Here is an 18,887-nt window from a genome sequence, read left to right as displayed (position 1 = left end):
AGTAGCCAAGCAGGCTAAGATAAAAGGTAGGGAGGAGGGACTTGGGGGAGGGGCGATGGAGGTGGGATAGGTGGAAGGAGGTCAAGGTGAGGGTGATAGGCCGGAGTGGGGTGGGGGCGGAGAGGTCAGGAAGAAGATTGCAGGTTAGGAGGGCGGTGCTGAGTTGAGGGAACCGACTGAGACAAGGTGGGGGGAGGGGAAATGAGGAAACTGGAGAAATCTGAATTCATACCTTGTGGTTGGAGGGTTCCCAGGCGGAAGATGAGGCGCTCCCCCTCCAGCCGTCGTGTTGTTATGTTCTGCCGGTGGAGGAGTCCAAGGACCTGCATGTGTTGTTATGTTCTGCCGGTGGAGGAGTCCTAACCTGCAATCTTCTTCCTGACCTCTCCGCCCCCACCCCACTCCGGCCTATCACCCTCACCTTGACCTCCTTCCACCTATCCCACCTCCATCGCCCCTCCCCCAAGTCCCTCCTCCCTACCTTTTATCTTAGCCTGCTTGGCTACTCTCTCTCATTCCTGATGAAGGGCTTATGCTCGAAACGTCGAATTCTCTATTCCTGAGATGCTGCCTGGCCTGCAGTGCTTTGACCAGCAACACATTTTCAGCTCCTCCCTATAAAGGCAGGGATGAGGTTTTTTGTCTCTCTCAGTCATTAGAATGTGGAATTCTCTTTCCCAGAAGGTAGTGGAGGCTGGGTCATTAAATTGATTCAAGGGTGAGTTTGTTAGTTTTTTGATGGACAAGGGAGTGAAGGGTCATAGGAATACAGACAGAAAAGTGGAACCATACTGAATAGTGAGCTGACTCAACAAACCAAAAGTGGTGCTGGAAGAGCACAGCGGTTCAGGCAGCATCCAAAATGCAGCAAAATCGATGTTTCGGGCAAAAGCCCTTCATCAGGAATAAAGGCAGAAGAGCCTGAGACGTGGAGAGATAAGCTAGAGGAGGGTGGGAGTGGGGAGAAAGTAGTATAGAGTACAATAGGTGAGTGGCAGAGGGGATGCAGGTGATAGGTCAGGAAGGAGAGGGTGGAGTCGATAGGTGGAAAAGGAGATGGGCAGGTAGGACAAGTCCGGACAAGTCATGGGGACAGTGCTGAGCTGGAAGTTTGGAACTAGGGTGAGGTGGGGGAAGGGGAAATGAGGAAACTGTTGAAGTCCACATTGATGCCCTGGGGTTGAAGTGTTCTGAGGCGGAAGATGAGGCGTTCTTCCTCCAGGCGTCTTTGTCCAAGGTATCAGAAAATATATCCTCAAAGCATCCACAAGCTAAATTTTCTAAATGTAGTAACAGGATTAAAACATAAAGCTTTACTTACGAAAGTTGAGCAGTAGCTCTCTCGATGCCTCTCTTCAATCTTTCTTGAACACATTTGACTATTCTCATTTCCTTTGAGATTAAAACAGAAAACTTAGTGCATTTTTTGTTCAAGTTGCATGTTAACAAAATACTTGGGATGCAAATTGTGGTACACACCTGACACAAATGGAGTAATAGCAAGGTGGTTAGACTTAAGGGCTCTCCCACACCCATTGGTCAATCCTGGGAAAGTCTGCTCAATCTGAAAAGGAGCTACAATTCTCTGCCCCCAACTTATACGATCAGTAATGGAAAGTTTACAGAGCAAAAAGACTTAGACGATCAGGTATCTGGGTGTGTGATGGAAGTTTGCCATTTCATGAAATGAGAATAATCTGTTTCCAACTCAATGAGCAAGTCCAGACCCAGCAAAGCAAATTGGGTTCTTGAGGATTAGAGAAGCATTTTATAATTTTTTTCTAAAAATTAATTACTGGTTCATTACAGAAAATGTGCTTCTCTGAGGGTGAGAAGAAAGACATTCCATACATACAGCAAGCACCAGAGCCTGTGCCACTCCACTACCTCAACCAGGATTTACTGCTTCCCACTATGCAGAGGATTCGACTCGGCATCTGCAAATAGGATATCCTGATTTCCTTCCCATCTCCCCTGCTTCCCAAGAATGCCATAGGAGACAGTGACTGTGGAGAACAGAAGTAAAGCCTTATGCTTCCCCAGTGGAAAGAGAGGGCATTGGGTGGTGGACAGGAAAGTGATGGTGCATTGATAATGTCACTCTAGTCAGAAGAAAGCCCTGGGAATGTGGATTCAAATCCCGCAAAGACAGCTCATGGAATTTAAAATGCAATGAATAACTCTGGAAATATGAAGCTGGTCTCAGTAAGGATCACTATGAAATTATATCATTTTTAAAGAAAACCTATCTGGAGGACTAATGTCTTTTAAAGAAGGAAATCTGTTATCCTCATCTGGTCTGGCCTACATTTATCTCCAGACCCACAGGATTGTGGTTCACTCTTAAGTTCCCTCTGAAATGACCATAGCAGGCCACTTAGTTTAAGGCAATTAGAGGTGGGTAACAAAAGGAGACCTGAACCGCACTCACATCCTCTTGGAAATTAAAAAAAAACTTCCCTTTCTTCAAATGGAATTCACCATTGTACTGCTGAAGACATCACTCATTGCCGAAGCCTTGACTTAATTCCGAACATTTGAGGTGCACTAGACTCTACAAAAGGTCCCGTAGTGTGCCTTTGGTGGTGGAGCCATAACCCCATTGCAGTAGCCTTGGGCCTACATTGGCAGGAGCGTCTTATGCAGGACAAACTTTCACCAAGGATCCACTAAGCTCAAATAACGAACCCTCACCCCAGACAATACTTTGGAGTGATGGTGGTGGTGGTGGTGGTTGGGGGGCAGGTGAAGTTTCAGGGCCAACACACGATGGTTGAAGGGGAATGGGGCAAGTCAGTGGTAATGGACAGCACTGCCAAAGTATTGGACCCTCACAGGGTGCATTCCCTGGTAGCAGTGCAAAACAAGCCGCATCAAGGGCAGTACTCTGCTCCACGAACATCCTAACCTTCCCACTACTGTGACAGACATCAAACATTTGTGAAACTTAAAACCTTAAGCTCCAAAGTGTGAATTGCTACCTTTCCTAGACATTGCCTCTTTATAAAATAACACATAGTGCAGGTACTGTGCCATCAAATGAGATATAGGTCGGCATTCCGGATTTTTCATGCATTTCAGATTTCATACGTGCCATCTGTGCTTGGCATCAGGAATCAATATTCAGATCATGAAAATTGGCAGTGAAGGCTCTGTACATGCGATCAACTCTAACGCTGTGGTTGATGCTTCTCTGGAACTTGGCTGCAGACAGAAATTTCCACAATGAGGAATTCTCATTCATAACATATTACAGTTCAATACTGAGGAAGGATTGTAAACCTGACCTTGTCCAAAACTCTACCACTCAAATCTTAACCCACACCAAGGGTTGAGCATCCATCGCCTCTGGTACTCAGTGAACCACATTGTCCATTAATTCAACTTCACATCAATTCTATAACCTTTGCCCTTTTCAAATCTTCCCTTGGCTTCATCTGCCCCTGTCAGACCTTCCTCAAGGTCTTTTTAAAATCTCCACTCTTCTATAATTCTAACTTTCTGCTTATCTCCCGTTTTCATCAATCCGTTGCTGGCACCTCTGCTTTGGTCCTAAAGTTTGGAATTTTCTTCCCCGAGCTCTTAAGGTTTTTATCTCTCTCTTCTCCCTTAAGTCCTGAGGAAAAAAAAATTGTCTTTCGCCCAAATGTCGATCTCCTGTCCCAACAGATCTTTAAACCTGTTTGATTGGCACCGCATCCTTAATATTTGGTCACTCTATCACCAGCGCTCAGTAGTAGCAGTCTGTATTATCTTCAATGTACATTGCACAAATTCACCACAGATCCTCAGACAGCACCATCGAAACCCACAACCACTTCCATCTAAGAGCACACAGGCAGCAGATACATGGGAACACCACCACGTGCAAGTTCCTGTTCATGCCTCTCACCATCCTGACTTGGAACTATATCCTCATTCCTTCACTGTCGCTGGCTCAAAATCCTGGAAATTCCTCCCTCAGGGCATTGTGGATCAACCAACAATTGGATGGCAGCGGTTCAAGAAGGCAGCTCACCCCCACCTGTTCAAGGAGCAACTAGGGACAGGCAATAAGTGCTGGCCCAGCCAGCGATGTCCACATCCCATGATTTTTACAAAGTTACATTTTGCTTGATTGCTCTGCTGTGAAGTGCAATGAGACATTTTAAGGTGCTACATCAATGCAAGATGTTGTTAGAGGCAATATCTATTTCACACGGATTTCAGTAAATTGAAATTGCACTTTGTAGACAAAAGGTAAACTGTTTCTGCTGTAAATCCCGTTGTTTTCAAACAATCGCATTCCTGACAGATGACCATCCAATACGATGTGCTTTCGTCTGAATAGGGTGGACCGGTTGGCAATTGGAAATTAAATCTGAGAATAATCAGTTTCATGTGAATCTTCATTGTGTACCACATGGGAACTTCCACAACAGTTTTCCAACATGTCACTAAACAGTCAGACTGCTGACATTACTCATCATTGCATGGATACTGGTCAAGCTAATGGCATCAACTGTGACCTGGCTTAAAACATGAGCTCCCAGTAAAGCATTCAGGTCACCTCAGTTTGAGGCTTTCCACAGCTAATGTTCAACCTTAATCACCAGAGCGAAAAACCAAAGCAGAAAGGTTTGTCTAGACCAAATCTCTAAGTCACGAATCAAGAGATGATCCAGTTATTCATCTCACAAGTGTGCAAAGAGATTCACTCTCAATTTCAGTAACACTCAACCCGCTGATGCCAGCCTATCTGTAGGCAATGCAGGCCAAAAAAAAAGAATAATTTTCTGATAAATTCACACTGGTCAATGAACAGGGCTGAGCTACAAGATGCATGTACCAGCTAATGGGTTTATGACTGTTCAGGCAGTTTATATCATTGAAATACAAGTTGCAATAATCAGATAATTAATGAGCAGTGAAAGGCATTAATCTCAGGGCTCCATTGATCCCTGGCTTATTTATGATATCACTCAGACCCCTTGATTGTGCTCTTGCAGTATATGTCACTCCAAATCATTCATTATTATCTCCCACTATATAACTGTCTGACATATAAAACTGCATGAAGGCTCCAGTGCGCATTCATTTCTCAAAATACTTTCATTTGATTCAGCAAATAGACTGCACTGCAGTTTTACCAACTCTTGGGACTACATTCTAATACAGATAGTGGCAATGAAATATCGGAGTTTAAAGTCAATCATTGAACTGTCAATGAAGCTTTACAGTAACAAACAATGCAAGAAGTTGGTATTGTTCATTGGTACTGAATGGACACTGGAGGTAGCTGCTGGTAAAACTTGGATTCTATTGCAAGTACTAATGAGCTCCTACAACCTGTCCAGATGTGAGTTTGCTCAAGTCCATAGAGGCATCTGTATCTCTGTGAGTAACTCACCTCAAGTAATTGGGTCTCCACTTCATCATGGACCAAATCGATACCTATTCTTTTTTCACGGTGATATAAACATTCTTGAACCATCTGAAATGAGCAAAAAAACAAAGCAATTACAAGAATAAAATCCTCAAATCCATGTCATGCTTTTGGAATACTTTTAGAATAGGCAGCATTGTATAAATATGCTAAAGATTTCAAGAGGGCTTTCTTAGTAGAACTGATATGGGACAGTAAGAATGATGTCAGTATTTTCACTGCTAGCCCTGTTTGGAAGTGTCCATTTGGAAGTTGATACAATCACAGGATCGGAGAACTGTACCTGGATTTCAGCTGACAATACGTGGAACTACTTTATTAGTTGTGGAGCACTTGTTCGAAGAGTTAACTGATTTATAATTACAATCTCTGTCTTTCTGGAAAATCTATGGAAATGAGGACATGGTGCAAGTCCATAGGGTTAAATATTGTCGTGCATCATTCCCTGGGCTTAGGAAGGTTGCAGAGATGGGTAGCTGCGAAGATCTGGTGCTGTCTCCTCATTTATCCCTGAAAGTATTATTGAAGAAAGCAGTTCCTTTGCCACTGGCGACCTCAGTGGTGGGGGGCAAGTAACATACACTAATAACATGTGCTGCAGCTGTTCCTAAAAGCAGTCTGACCCTAAGTGACACTACATTACAGGAGGAAGCTGCTGAATACTGTTGCTGCAATTGCGTGCAAGAACATTTGAAGACCAGAAAGGATCCTGAATACGGCCTTGGAAGCCAGAGTGAAAAGGTGGGCTAGAATAGAGATGTCATGTTTACATGAGGTGTCTGGAGGTCTTCGTGGAGTACAGGTGAAAGACAGTAGCCAGAGAGATCAATTCCTAAGACTTTGCAGCAAACTCATAAAATGTTGATGATCAAGATCAATTTATGCATGCTTTATATGGGAGATCTGGCCCACACCAACAGCAATGTCTCATGTTTCCCAATGTCTCTCACCACCATCACTCATTCATCAGTAAGTCCAGTGCTCTTGATTCACACCACAATATCCAGATAATTTGTCCACTTTCACATACATTCTGATGATGCCAGCCTCACATCCAGATTCCACCAAATCCGTATGCCGCTAGCAATCCAGTTGTGACCATCACCCAAACATAGCACAACACAATCATGAGTGTCCTTCCCTCTCTCTTTGTAGGACAAGGTGGTAATATGCAGATTTGCCCCTTCCAAACTCTCTGCTCCATCTGCCCATCACCTCACTGGCCCAGAGATACCACTACAGCCCTTGTTTTCACATGTCGCCAAGTCTCTTATGAGACCACATTAATATTCCTAGACAGATGCAAGATTCCCCCGAGTCCTAAAAACAGAGTCAAGACTTCAAAATTGTGGAAGCCACACAAAATGACAATATCTGCACCAAGACAGGAACTAATGAAGAAACTCAGCAGATCTGGCATCATCTGTGGAAAGAAAGCAAAGTTAATGTTTCAATCCAGTGACTGTTCTTCAGATGAAGAGTCATTGGTCTCAAAACATTAACTGTGCTTTCTCTCCATAGGACTTCTGCCAGATCTTCTCCAGCAATTTCTGTTTTGGTTTCTGATCCTCACCATCTTTGTTGTACGTTGTATGCACACCAGGTGTCTATTCATTGAAGCATTGGTCCTTTTTTGCAGCTAAACACCTTGTTCTTTGGTGATAGGGAATCCATCCATTTGCATCATGTGATCCAAATTTGGAAGTCGGACATCATATAGGACAATATGGTTGAGTGATATTGTGATGGGACCACTCACTTGCTTCTGCCTTCTGAGTGTGTGCGTATATCTGGTGTGTTTATCTGTGTATGCCCGTGCATATGTGTGTATGGGAGAGGTGGAGATGTACATGTGTGTGTGTGTGCGCATATGTGTGTGTGCATGTGTATCTGGTGCGTATGTGTGTTATGCATGTATCTTGTGTGTGTCTGTATATGTATGGGTATGTGCATCTGTATGTGCTGGTGTACATGTGGTGTGTGTATGCATGCATCTGTATGTGTGTCTGTGTGTGTTTGTGTGTGGGTGTGTGTTTGTGTGTGTGTCTGTATGCGTGGATAAGTGTGTGGTATGTGTTTGAGCACGTGTGGATGTGTGTGTGTGTCTCTGCATGGGTGTGCGTGTGTGTGTGATGTGTGTGTTTGACTGTGTGCGTTGTGTGTATGTATGTGCATGCATGTGACTGTGTCCGTGTGTGGGTGTAGGTGTGTTTGTGTGTGCCTATGCATGTGGTGTGTGTGTGTGTGTGTGTGTGTGTGTGTATGTGCGTGTGTGTGTGTGTGTGTATATGTGTATTTGATTGTGTGTTTGCACATGCTTGAATGTATATGTGTGTGAGAGTGTGTGTGTGTCCATGTGTGTGTGAGTGCGTGTCTATATGTGTGTGAGAACGTGTGTGTGTGTGTGTGTGTGTGTGTGTGTGAGAGAGAGAGAGAGAGAGAGTGTGTGTCCATGTGTCTGTGTGTATATGCGCTTGTTGTGTGTCTGTGAGAGTGTGTGTCCATGTGTCTGTGTGTGTGTGTGTGTCTGTCTGTCTGTGTGTCTGTCTGTGTGCATGTGTGGATGGGAGGACTACAAGGAGATCAGAACATGGTTGGGAGAAGACAGGAAGACCACAAGGAGGTGACACGGAAGTTGCAAAGGGTTGGGGGAGTTGGAAGAGAGATGAATGCTATAAGATCACAAAGGGAGGAGGGAGGATATTAGACTCTCAGGTTACAATACAGCAGCAAGATTCCAGTGGAATGTCATGCTTCAAGTGATCCTCAGGAGGATAAAGCACGAGATGTTTATATCCTCAGATCACACGCTGTCATACAGTGAAGATCGAAAGTTATACTGACATACTGGCTGTGGGATACAATGCAACACCTTGACTGAGACAGTACACAAGAAAACCTGTTTTCCCTCCATAAAGTAGAATAGGCTGATGTTGTCTGGAGTTCAGAAGAGTGCAAAGTGATCCCATTGGAATAAACAATGAGAGGAGACACTTGATCGCATGAACCTTATATTGATTTCCACAGACTAAGCAATGCAGTGGTCACTACCTGAGCAGCTCACCTCACCTTCTCTATTGATCTTACTGATGGGCATGGCACAAACCACATGGTGGTCCAGTCACTGCCTGCCCCCAGGAAATTCAGGAAGTCTGCATACAATGATCAAATACAATGATCAAATCAATAACAAATACACCATGTGAGTCAAGGGTGAAAATATTCCCATATGTGTGCTGACACCAATAATCCAATTATGATAGTACATGCTCATTTTCCATTTTAAGAGACTGCATACCCATGTGCAATATTAAGATGTTGTTTGAAAACATTTTAGAAGTTCTACTTTGTTTAACACTACTTTTCTCTTAATTGATATACTCGTTCATTAATTCTTGTCCTTTTTTTCACTTTGAGGTGTTTGCTCTGTATTTATCAATAATAATACCCAATATACAATGCTTTTGGGCACATGAAGCATCCTGGAGGATTTTGAATTTCATGAGATAAAGATAACTCAGTTAAAGGCTAGCAAATCTCAGGCCAATTGGTCGATGTCCATTGGAGGTGGAACACACGCTATTTACAGAAACTGCTAGGTTATAACACACTAATAGGAGAAAGTGAGGACTGCAGATGCTGGAGATCAGAGCTGAAAATGTGTTGCTGGAAAAGCGCAGCAAGTCAGGCAGTATCCAAGGAGCAGGAGAATCGACGTTTCGGGCAGGAGCCCTTCTTCAGGAATGAGGAGAGTGTGCCAGGCAGGCTAAGATAAAAGGTAGGGAGGAGGGACTTAGGGGAGGGGTGTTGGAAATGTGATAGGTGGAAGGAGGTGAAGGTGAGGGTGATAGGCCGGGAAGGGGGTGGGGGTGGAGAGGTCAGGAAGAAAATTGCAGGTTAGGAAGGTGGTGCTGAGTTCAAGGGTTGGGACTGAGACAAGGTGGGGGGGAGGGGAAACGAGGAAACTGGAGAAATCTGAGTTCATCCCATGTGTTGGATGGTTCCTAGGCGGAAGATGAGGCGCTCTTCCTCCATCCATCGTGTTGCTATGGTCTGGCGATGGAGGAGTCCAAGGACCTGCATGTCCTTGGTGGAGTGGGAGGGGGAGCTGAAGTGTTGAGCCATGGGGTGGTTGGGTTGGTTGGTCCGGGTGTCCTCTGAAACATTTCGCAAGTAGGCGGCCTGTCTCCCCAATATGAAGGAGGCCACATCAGGTGCGGTGGATGCAGTAAATGTTATGTGTGGAGGTGCAGGTGAATTTGTGGTGGATATGGAAGGATCCTTTGGGGCCTTGGAGGTAAGTAAGGGGGGAGGGTGGGCGCAAGTTTTGCATTTCTTGCCGTTGCATGGGAAGGTGCCTGGAATGGACATTGGGTTAGTGGGGGGTGTGGACCTGACGAGGGAGTCACGGAGGAAGTGGTCTTTTCGGAACGCTGATAGGGGAGGGGAGGGAAATATATCTCTGTTGGTGGGGTCCGTTTGGAGGTGGCGGAAATGACGACGGATGATGTGATGTATATGGAGGTTGGTGGGGTGGTAGGTGAGGACCAGTGAGGTTCTGTCCTGCTGGCGATTGGAGGGGCGGGGCTCAAGGGTGGAGGAGCGGGAAGTGGAGGAGATGCGGTGGAGAGCATCGTCGATCACGTCTGGGGGGAAATTGCAGTCCTTGAAGAAGGAGGCCATTTGGGTTGTTCGGTATTGGAACTGGTCCTCCTGGGAGCAGATGCGGCGGAGACGAAGGAATTGGGAATATGGGATGGCGTTTTTACCACCCTGCCCCCTGTTAATAAACTAGCATGAGCTAAAATCTATTCAATTGCAGACAATAGATTAATTCACAATGCTAAATAAAAAATGAAAGAACTGCGGATGCTGTAAATCAGAAACAAAAGCAGAAATTGCTGGAAAAGCTCAGCAGGTCTGGCAGCATCTGTGGAGAGAAATCAGGGATCCTTCCTCAGAACTGTTTAGAACGCGAACTCTGATTTCTGTCCACAGATGCTGCCAGACCTGCTGAGCTTTTCCTACAATTTCTGTTTCTGAATCACAGTGATTTGGATGATGTAAATAAGCCACTGTCTGTCCCTGGATTCAAGGGTGATGCCTACACAGAGTGATGAGTTTCTGCTTTGGGTCTTCATGAGACTGGACAGACCAATTCTTCACCCACAGGTCTTTGGGCCCATGGGGCAGGATGTGCAAGATTTGACCCAGAGTAAAAGATTTGCTTCCTTTTCCTTCCTTCCTGTTGCTGCCATTCTGTCTCATCAATACGGCAACGTGATTCACAGTACAAGCACATTTTGTGAGGCAATTTATATCAAAGGCACTGTTATTATAACACAGCTTTCAGCAATAAAGGAACAGAGTGCAGCACATAACAAACACCTTGCCTTTCATTAAAATCATTTATACCTGCTGATTATCGTTTCAGACGGCTATCAGACTATTTGGATATCACCTGTCAGGAGGCTATTTGACTATGTTTGTCATCTCGGATCAGTTACTAATGGCCCTGCCTTTTAAGTGAAATTGGGGAGGCAGAGACATAATGATGTTGATACTTGACTTGTAATCCAGAGCTACAGACTAATGTGTTGAGGATAAGGGCTCGAACCCCATCAAGGCAGACGGTGAAATTTGAATTCAATTTTAAAAAAGCTTAATTAAAATCCCTAGCTTAATACTGACCATGCAACCACTGATTACAAAAATCCATCTGGTTCACAACAATCTTTGGGGAAGGATATCTGCCGGCTTTGCCTAGTCTGGCCTATATGTGGTGCCACAGTGGCTCAGTGTTTAGCACTGCTGCCTTACAGCACCAGGGATCCAGGTTCAATTCCAGCCTTGAATGACTGTCGTATGGAGTTTGCACGCTCTCCCATCTCTGAGCAGGTTTCCCCCGGGTGCTCCAATCCAAAGATGTGTAGGTTAGGTGAATTGGCAATGCTAAATTGCCCATCATGTTCAGGGATGTGTAGGTTAGGTGCATTAGTCAGAGGTAAATGTAGAGTAATGAGGAATGGGATGGGATGGAATACGATCCGAAGAGTTGGTGTGGACTTGCTGTGCCGAAGGGCCTTTCCCCTTTCCCAGACCAGTGAGCCTGATGTCAGTGGTGAGAAAGGTACTGAGGGATAAAATCTATTTATATTTGGAAAAGAATGGGCATCTCAGTGATAGGCAACATGGTTTTGTGTGAGAGAGATCATGCCATACCAACTTAATGGAGCTCTTTAAGGAAGTGACCAAATTGACAGATGAAGGAAGGGCTGCAGATGTCATATACATGGACTTTAGTAAGGTGTTTGATAAGGTTCCCCATTCAATATAAGGAGATTGAGGGGGGACCTGTTTGAGGTCTACAAAATCATGAGGGGTATGGACAGGGTGAATAGAAATAAGCTTTTTCCCAGGGTGAGGGATTCAATAACAAGAGGTCACTCGTTCAAGGTGAGAGGTAAAAAGTTCAAGGGGGATACACGCAGAAAGTACTTTACACAGAGGGTGGTAGGTGCCTGGAATGCATTGCTAGCAGAGGTAGGTGTGTCTGGACAGATGCATGAGTAGGTGGGGAGCAGAGGGATACAGATTCTTAGGAGTTGGGCGATAGGTTTAGACAGTGCACCTTACTTAGATTACTTACAGTGTGGAAACAAGCCCTTCGGCCCAACAAGTCCACAATGACCTGCCGAAGCACAACCCACCCAGACCCATTCCCCTACATTTACACCTTCACCTAACACTACGGGCAATTTAGCATGACCAATTCACCTAACCTGTACATTTTTGGATTGTGGGAGGAAACCGGAGCACCCGGAGGAAACCCATGCACGGGGAGAATGTGCAAACTCCACACAGAGAATCGCCTGAGGCGGGAATTGAACCTGGGTCTCTGGCGCTCTGAGGCAACAGTGCTAACCACTGTGCCGCCCACTTGGATCAGCACAGGCTTGGAGGGCCAAAGGGCCTGTTCCTGGGCTGTAAATTTTGTTTGTTCTTTGTTCTTTGTTCCCCATCATTTGCCACAGACCCAGTCTAGAAGCTATGTCCTTTAAATTTGACCATCTTAGTCAATGGTTATGTTGCTGAGCCACAACTGGTGATGGACATTGAGGTCACCCACACAGCATGCATTCAATATCCGAAGTAGTGTTCAAAATGGAGGATAACTGATCCATCAGTTGGGGTGATGGGATTTTATGGCCCTTAACTTGGGACATCACTCAGATGTATCATCAGTATCAAGGGCTACAGAAAAAAGGCAGGAAAATGGAATTGTCATTTTTCAGATTATTCATAATCTCATCAAATGGTAGAGAAGACTGGATAGGCCGAATGGTAAAAACGAGAACTGCAGATGCTGGAAACCAGATTCTAGAGTAGAGTGGTGCTGGAAAAGCACAGCATTCTCTATTCCTGATGCAGGGCTTTTGCCCAAAACGTTGATCTTCCTGCTCCTCGGATGCTGCCTGAACTGCTGTGCTTTTCTAATCTAGAATTTGGATAGGCGGAATGGCCTATTTCTGTTCCTATGCTTTAGGGTCTTAAACCCGTATGAACGCGACACAGAAGAATGAAACTAATTGGACCACCTGACATTGACCAATGTACTGGGAATAACAAAGGCAATCACAGCCCTTTCAGATCTTCCTTACAAACACCAAGGGCTTGCATCAAAATTGAGAGAGCTTTCTTCAAGCAACAGTCTGACATTGTCTCTCAAATAGTAACCAGTGAGTCTGTGTCAGACATCACAATCATCCACCAGCAGGACAGACCCTTTAGAGTTGGCGGCAAAATGTTACCTGGAAGGGGTGCTTTTGGGTTTCTCAGTATTGACTCCAGGCCCCATGAGGTCACGTAGCATCAAGTCAAGCATAAGCAAAGAAATCTCCTGATGATTCCCATGCATTGCCCTCATGTCCTCCTCCTGCCCCAACTGATGAATCATTTCTCCTCCATTTTGAACACTACGTCGGATATTGAATGCATGAAGTGTGGATGACTTCAATGTCCATCACCAATTGTGGTTCAGTAGCAACACCACTGACTAAGATGGTCAAAGGTAAAGGGCATAGCTTCTAGACTGGGTCTGCCGTAAGTGGTGAGAGAACCAAACAGAGGGAAACACCTACTTCACCTCATCCTCATCCATCTACGTGACACAGATGACAGTATTGACAGTATTGGTCAAAGTGAACGCTGTACAGTCATTGTGGAGACAATGGCCTACTTTGATACTGTGAATATGTTACATTGGTACTACCAACCCCTGTCAAATGGACAGACTTCATATCGATATCTAGAAACTCAAATCATGGCATCCATGAGGCGCTGTGGGCCATCAACAGCAGAAGAATTGTTTTCAAATACAATTCGTAACCTCAAGACCAACATAACCCCCCATTCTACCAATGAGTCAAGAAGATCAACATTGGTTCAATAAAGAGTGCAGGAAGGCAAGCCAGAAGCAGCAACAGGCATAATTAAAAATTAGGCATCAACCCAGATCAGCTACAATGCAGGATTACTTGCATTCGAACAGAGGAAACTACACACAACAGATAGAGCTAAGCCATTCCATAATGAATGAATCAAATCTGAGCCCTGCAGTCCTGCCACACCCACTCTTGGATGGTGGTGGACAATTAAACAACTAACAGGACAGTTGGACGTTCCACATAAATCCTCATCCTCAATGCTGTGGCAGCCTAGTGTGAATAGAAATGGTTTGGAGGGATAGGGTCCAGGAGCAAGCAAGTGGGACTGGTTTAGGTTGGGATTATGCAGATGCTGGAAACCAGATTTTGGATTAGTGGTGCTGGAAGAGCACAGCAGTTCAGGCAGCATCTGAGGAGCAGCAAAATTGACTTTTCGGGCAAAAGCCCTTCATCAGGAAGCCTGAAACATCGATTTTGCTGCTCCTTAGATGCTGCCTGAATTGCTGTGCTCTTCCAGCACCACTAATCCAAAAACATAGTTTGGGATTATGTTTAGCATGGATGGGTTGGACAAAAGGATTTGTTTCTATACTGTATGACTCTATGACTCTAACTTTCAGTCAAAATTGATGAGTGGATGATCTACCATTACTTCCTCCTGAAGTCCCCAGCATCACAGATTCCAGTCTTCAAAAGATTAAGTCCATTCTATGTGATATCCAGAATGTCTGAAGGTACTGAACTCTGCAATACCATTCTGACAATAGTACTGACAACTTGTGCTCCAGAATTCACCATACTCCTAGCCAAGCTGTTCCAGTACTGCTACAACATTAGCATCTACTCAACCTTGTGGAAAATTGCCCAGCTGTATCCTATGTACAAAAAGCAGAGCAAAAGCACCTTGGCCAATTACTGTACTCTCTATCAATCTGTGTCATTCATTAGTAAAGTGATACAAAAGGTTATCAACAGTGCTATAAGCAGTATTTGAAAAGTAACGAACCACTCACTGATGCACAGTTTGGGTTCTGCAAGGGCTCTCAGCTTTTAACCTCATTACAACTTTGGTTCAGACATGGACAAAAGAGCTGAGCTCCAGAGCTGAAGGAATAATGATACTAAGGTGGCATCTAAACCAACTGTGGTATCAAGAAGCCCGAGCAAAACTGGAGTCGATGAGAATCAGGAGGAAAATGGTCCGTTTGTTGGAGTCAGACCTGACACAAAGAAAGATGGCTGTAGTTGTTGGAGGTCAATCACCTCAGCTCAGAACATTATTATAGCAGTTTCCCAGGATGGTGTCCTAGTTTTCACTTGCTTCATCAATGACCTTCCCTCCAGCACACAATAATTATATAATGCTCAGTACTTTCTTAGATACCAAAGTAGTCTGTGTTGCTATGCAGCAAGACCTAGACAACTACAGCGATAGAGGTCTACAGCACAGAAAGTGGCCCTTCAGTCCATCTAGTTTGCACCATTGAAAACTAGCCACCTAAATTTCTAATCCCATTTCCAACATCTGGCCCACAGTATCTGAATCCTCTTTCAATGTAATGAGGGTTTCTAACTTGACCAGCTATACAATTCAATGAATTCCAAATTCCCACCATCCTCTGGGTAAAAAATAAATTCATAATATTCCCTGCAAACCTCCTGCTTCTTCCTATTAACCTACCCCCTGTCATTGATCCCCCCACTAAAAGAAGGGCATTTTTCCAGTCTACCCTGTCTTGCCCTTCATAATTTAAATTTCAAACTCGTGATGGCCAGTAACATTTGGATCACAGAGAAACCATCTTAAACAAGAGAAAATCTAACCATTTCCCTCTTAATGATCAATGTCATTACCATCACTGAATCCTTTGCTATCAATATCCTCAGGGATATCATTGACCAGAAACTAAACTGGACCAGCCATATAAATTCTGTGGCTACAAGAGCAGGTCAGAGGCTGGGAATTTTGCAGCAAGTTACCCATCTCCTGACTACCGAAAACCCATTCCCCATCAAGGCACAAGTCAGGCTTATGTTGGCACACATCAGGAGTGTGGTGGAATAATTGCCTGGATAAGTGCAGCTCCAATAATACTCAAAATGTTTAGCCCAATCCAGTCCACTTGGTTGGCATTCTATCCATTGCCGACCCCATTCACTTCCTTCATTAGTGTCGCTTAGTGGTAGCAGTGTGTACCATTAACAACATACACAGCAGTAACTCACCAAGGCTCCTCCAACAGCACCTTCCAAACCCATGAACTCAGAAGAACAAGGGCAGCGGGTACATGGGAACACCATCACCTGCAAGTTCCCCTCAAGTCATGTACGATCTGACATGGGAATATATCACATTTCCTTCACTTTTGTTGGGTCAAGATTTGGAACTCCATCCCAGACAGTATTGCATGTGTTTGTACACTGCAAGGCGGCTCACCATTACCTTCTCAAGGGCAATTAGGGGTTGGCAATAAATGATGGCATAGCCAGTGACACTTAGATTCAATGAGCAATGAATATTTTAAAACTTACTTGGCAAAATAAAGGTATAAAAGGCTGTGTTTTGCCTGCCTCCCCTGCTCCAGATTAAAAGATTTCTTGGAAGTCAAGTGTGAACAATAACGGTTGACTGGTTAAGCAAGTTGAATTCTAATGAAAGAATAATTCCTTGTACATAGTGGATAATGTACCATAAAATCACAAGTGCTTTGTCCATCTATCGATACTACCCAACTCTTAAGTGACACAATGCTGTTAGCTAATATCTTAAGGCTATGATTCTGTGCAATAGATTAACTGTTTAACTGTATATTAACTGTATATCAGTATATTAAATGTGTAATAAAAGAGCTGGAGAAAGAACTCCAGAGTAGTGTCCAGCTGATATTTCCGACAAGTTCGAACTGCCTGTAGTGATTTATAATCAAGTGTTTGGTACTAATAATTTCCACCCAAACGCTGTAAACTCAGTGCTAAATTAATGCTGATGATGAACTTAATCTTTACCTAAATGTCTGATACAGGATCCACACAATTCCAGCTTCACTCTGCAGTATCATTGAGACTTTACAGCATAATTTAGGCAGGTATTTTAGATTTCTAACTTCACCAGCTGTGACCAAAACACCCCACCCTCTCTCCCACCATTCACCATTAATCTCTGCTTTCTATCTCTTGTAAACGTGTCTTCATGTTGCCTTGTATCTCTAATGAGCTTCAGTTTTGCTAATAAACCTATTAACTTTATAAGACATCTTTTGAAAGTCCAAATCCACAACATAAAAATGTATTACCTTTATCAACCTTCCCTTCAAGTAGCTCCCTCACATTTGGAGGACATGATTTACCTGCGACAAACTCATATTGGCTGTCATTTTTTCATGTGTAGCTTTCCAAAAGACAATTAATTTTCCCAGAATATAATTCCTAGGGCAGGGCTTCCCAAAATGGGGAGGCCCTGAGCTAGAATTTGGGGTTTGCAAGTTTGGAGGCTGTAATGAGACTGAGACCAAGGTTACACCAGCCGCGCTCCCAGTTTAACAGGCTCGCACTCTCACCGTTCACACTGAGGGGTCACAATAATTTCCGAGCCTCGAAATAGAATCGCTGTGGGCAAAGGTTTGCAAAGCACTGCTCCAGTGTTAGCCCTATCATTAGCTGATCAGCCTGTAGTTACCAATATTAGCTCTCTTCCCTTTTTAGAATGTTTGTCCCCCTCCAGCCTTTTGGCATCACTCTCATATCCAATAAGGATCGAAAGATTGTGGCCTAAACCACCAATATTTCCATCCTTACTTCCTTCAGCAACCTCGGATGCATATCAAAAAGAGTGAGGAGCTGAGAGACCAATGACAGTAGGGAACCCAAAGTAATTAATGCCAATTGAGAAGTATTGGAGTTGTAAAGAGATTAAAATGAGACAAATCTTGTTCTGGAAGTTTTGGAGTTGCTGAAAGAAAAATGAGGTTCAGACCATTTGTCCCTCACATCCCATTCGACTTTTATGTGTGTGAAACGACCTTTCCCCGAGTGAAGCCTGCCCCAATGAAACAACTTTGAGTGAAGCCTTACTGAAACAGAACCAGGATCTGTCCCCACTCCATCTGAACAGGCCTCCATACTAGCTTTAGTTACCAAGATTAACAATGTGATTGATAATCTGATTGTGGCTCCAGGCAACTTTGAAGTGCATATTAAAGAAGTGTGTCAAGTTGGCTCCTACAAGAAAGGAACAATGATGACAGGTCATAATGTTGCTGATCTTGCTGTCATCTAAAGATCTTGCCAACTTTGGAAGCTGTTGTTGCTCTGGGTAACAAAGTGGCAGAAACTCTCCAGGCACAGGAACCCTCTGAGTTCACCAATGAGACTCAGTTTGAGATCAGCTCTCCTGATGCCACTGTCAAAATCCTCATCACCACTGTTCCACCCAATCTACGTAACCTTGACCCAGAGCTCCATCTGGACATCAAAGTCTTGTAGAGTGCTCTGGCAGCAATCTGACACGCCCATTGGTTTGAAGAGAACTCGTCTCAGTCCACAGTAAAAGTGCTGATACAGCTGATGAAGGATTTGAGATGTTGGTTTCCTGGATTTGAGCCTTTGACATATTGGATCATTGACCTTCTGGACCATTCCGTTGTAACGAACAACCCATCCAGTTGGCACTCAATGTTGACTACAGGCACTGCCTACAGCTCCTTGCAGCAGGATTGTTCCTGCCAGGATCAGTTGGAATTGCAGACCCTTGTAAAAATGGAAACTTCTGAGTGCATACAGTGGTGACACTGGAAAAGCAGGACACTGTGTGTTTCACGGCACAGACCCTGGTCCGCATCCTGTCTCACGGAGGGTACAGGAAAATCCTCGGGTTAGAAGGAGACACCAGCAGTCTAGCTGTGGATATGTCCACTTGGGATGGAGTGATAGTCATGCCCTTGGAGAAGGCGTATGAGAAACCAACTGAGAAGAAGGAGGGAGGAGAAGAGGCTACAGAAGGAGCTGAGGAGGAGGAC

The 18,887-nt window shown here is 44.3% G+C and overlaps 1 protein-coding gene across 3 annotated transcripts in view; it reads right to left on the bottom strand.

The window, feature by feature from the left end:
• Positions 1-18,887, bottom strand: part of LOC132825137 (tektin-3-like) — an 83,459-nt gene that overhangs the window by 59,097 nt on the left and 5,475 nt on the right. For all 3 annotated transcript variants that reach the window (XM_060840146.1, XM_060840148.1, XM_060840147.1), the window contains exons 3-4: positions 5,390-5,473; positions 1,322-1,392 (exon numbers count right to left, since the gene is read on the bottom strand). In XM_060840146.1, coding sequence (XP_060696129.1) covers positions 1,322-1,392; positions 5,390-5,473 — 155 coding nt within the window. The remainder of the gene's footprint in view (positions 1-1,321; positions 1,393-5,389; positions 5,474-18,887) is intronic.

The sequence above is a fragment of the Hemiscyllium ocellatum genome, chromosome 20, assembly GCF_020745735.1.
Source record: "Hemiscyllium ocellatum isolate sHemOce1 chromosome 20, sHemOce1.pat.X.cur, whole genome shotgun sequence".
Taxonomy (NCBI): Eukaryota; Metazoa; Chordata; class Chondrichthyes; order Orectolobiformes; family Hemiscylliidae; genus Hemiscyllium; species Hemiscyllium ocellatum.
The sequence above is the reverse complement of the archived record's forward strand: the minus strand, read 5'-3'. Positions and strand labels throughout refer to the sequence as shown.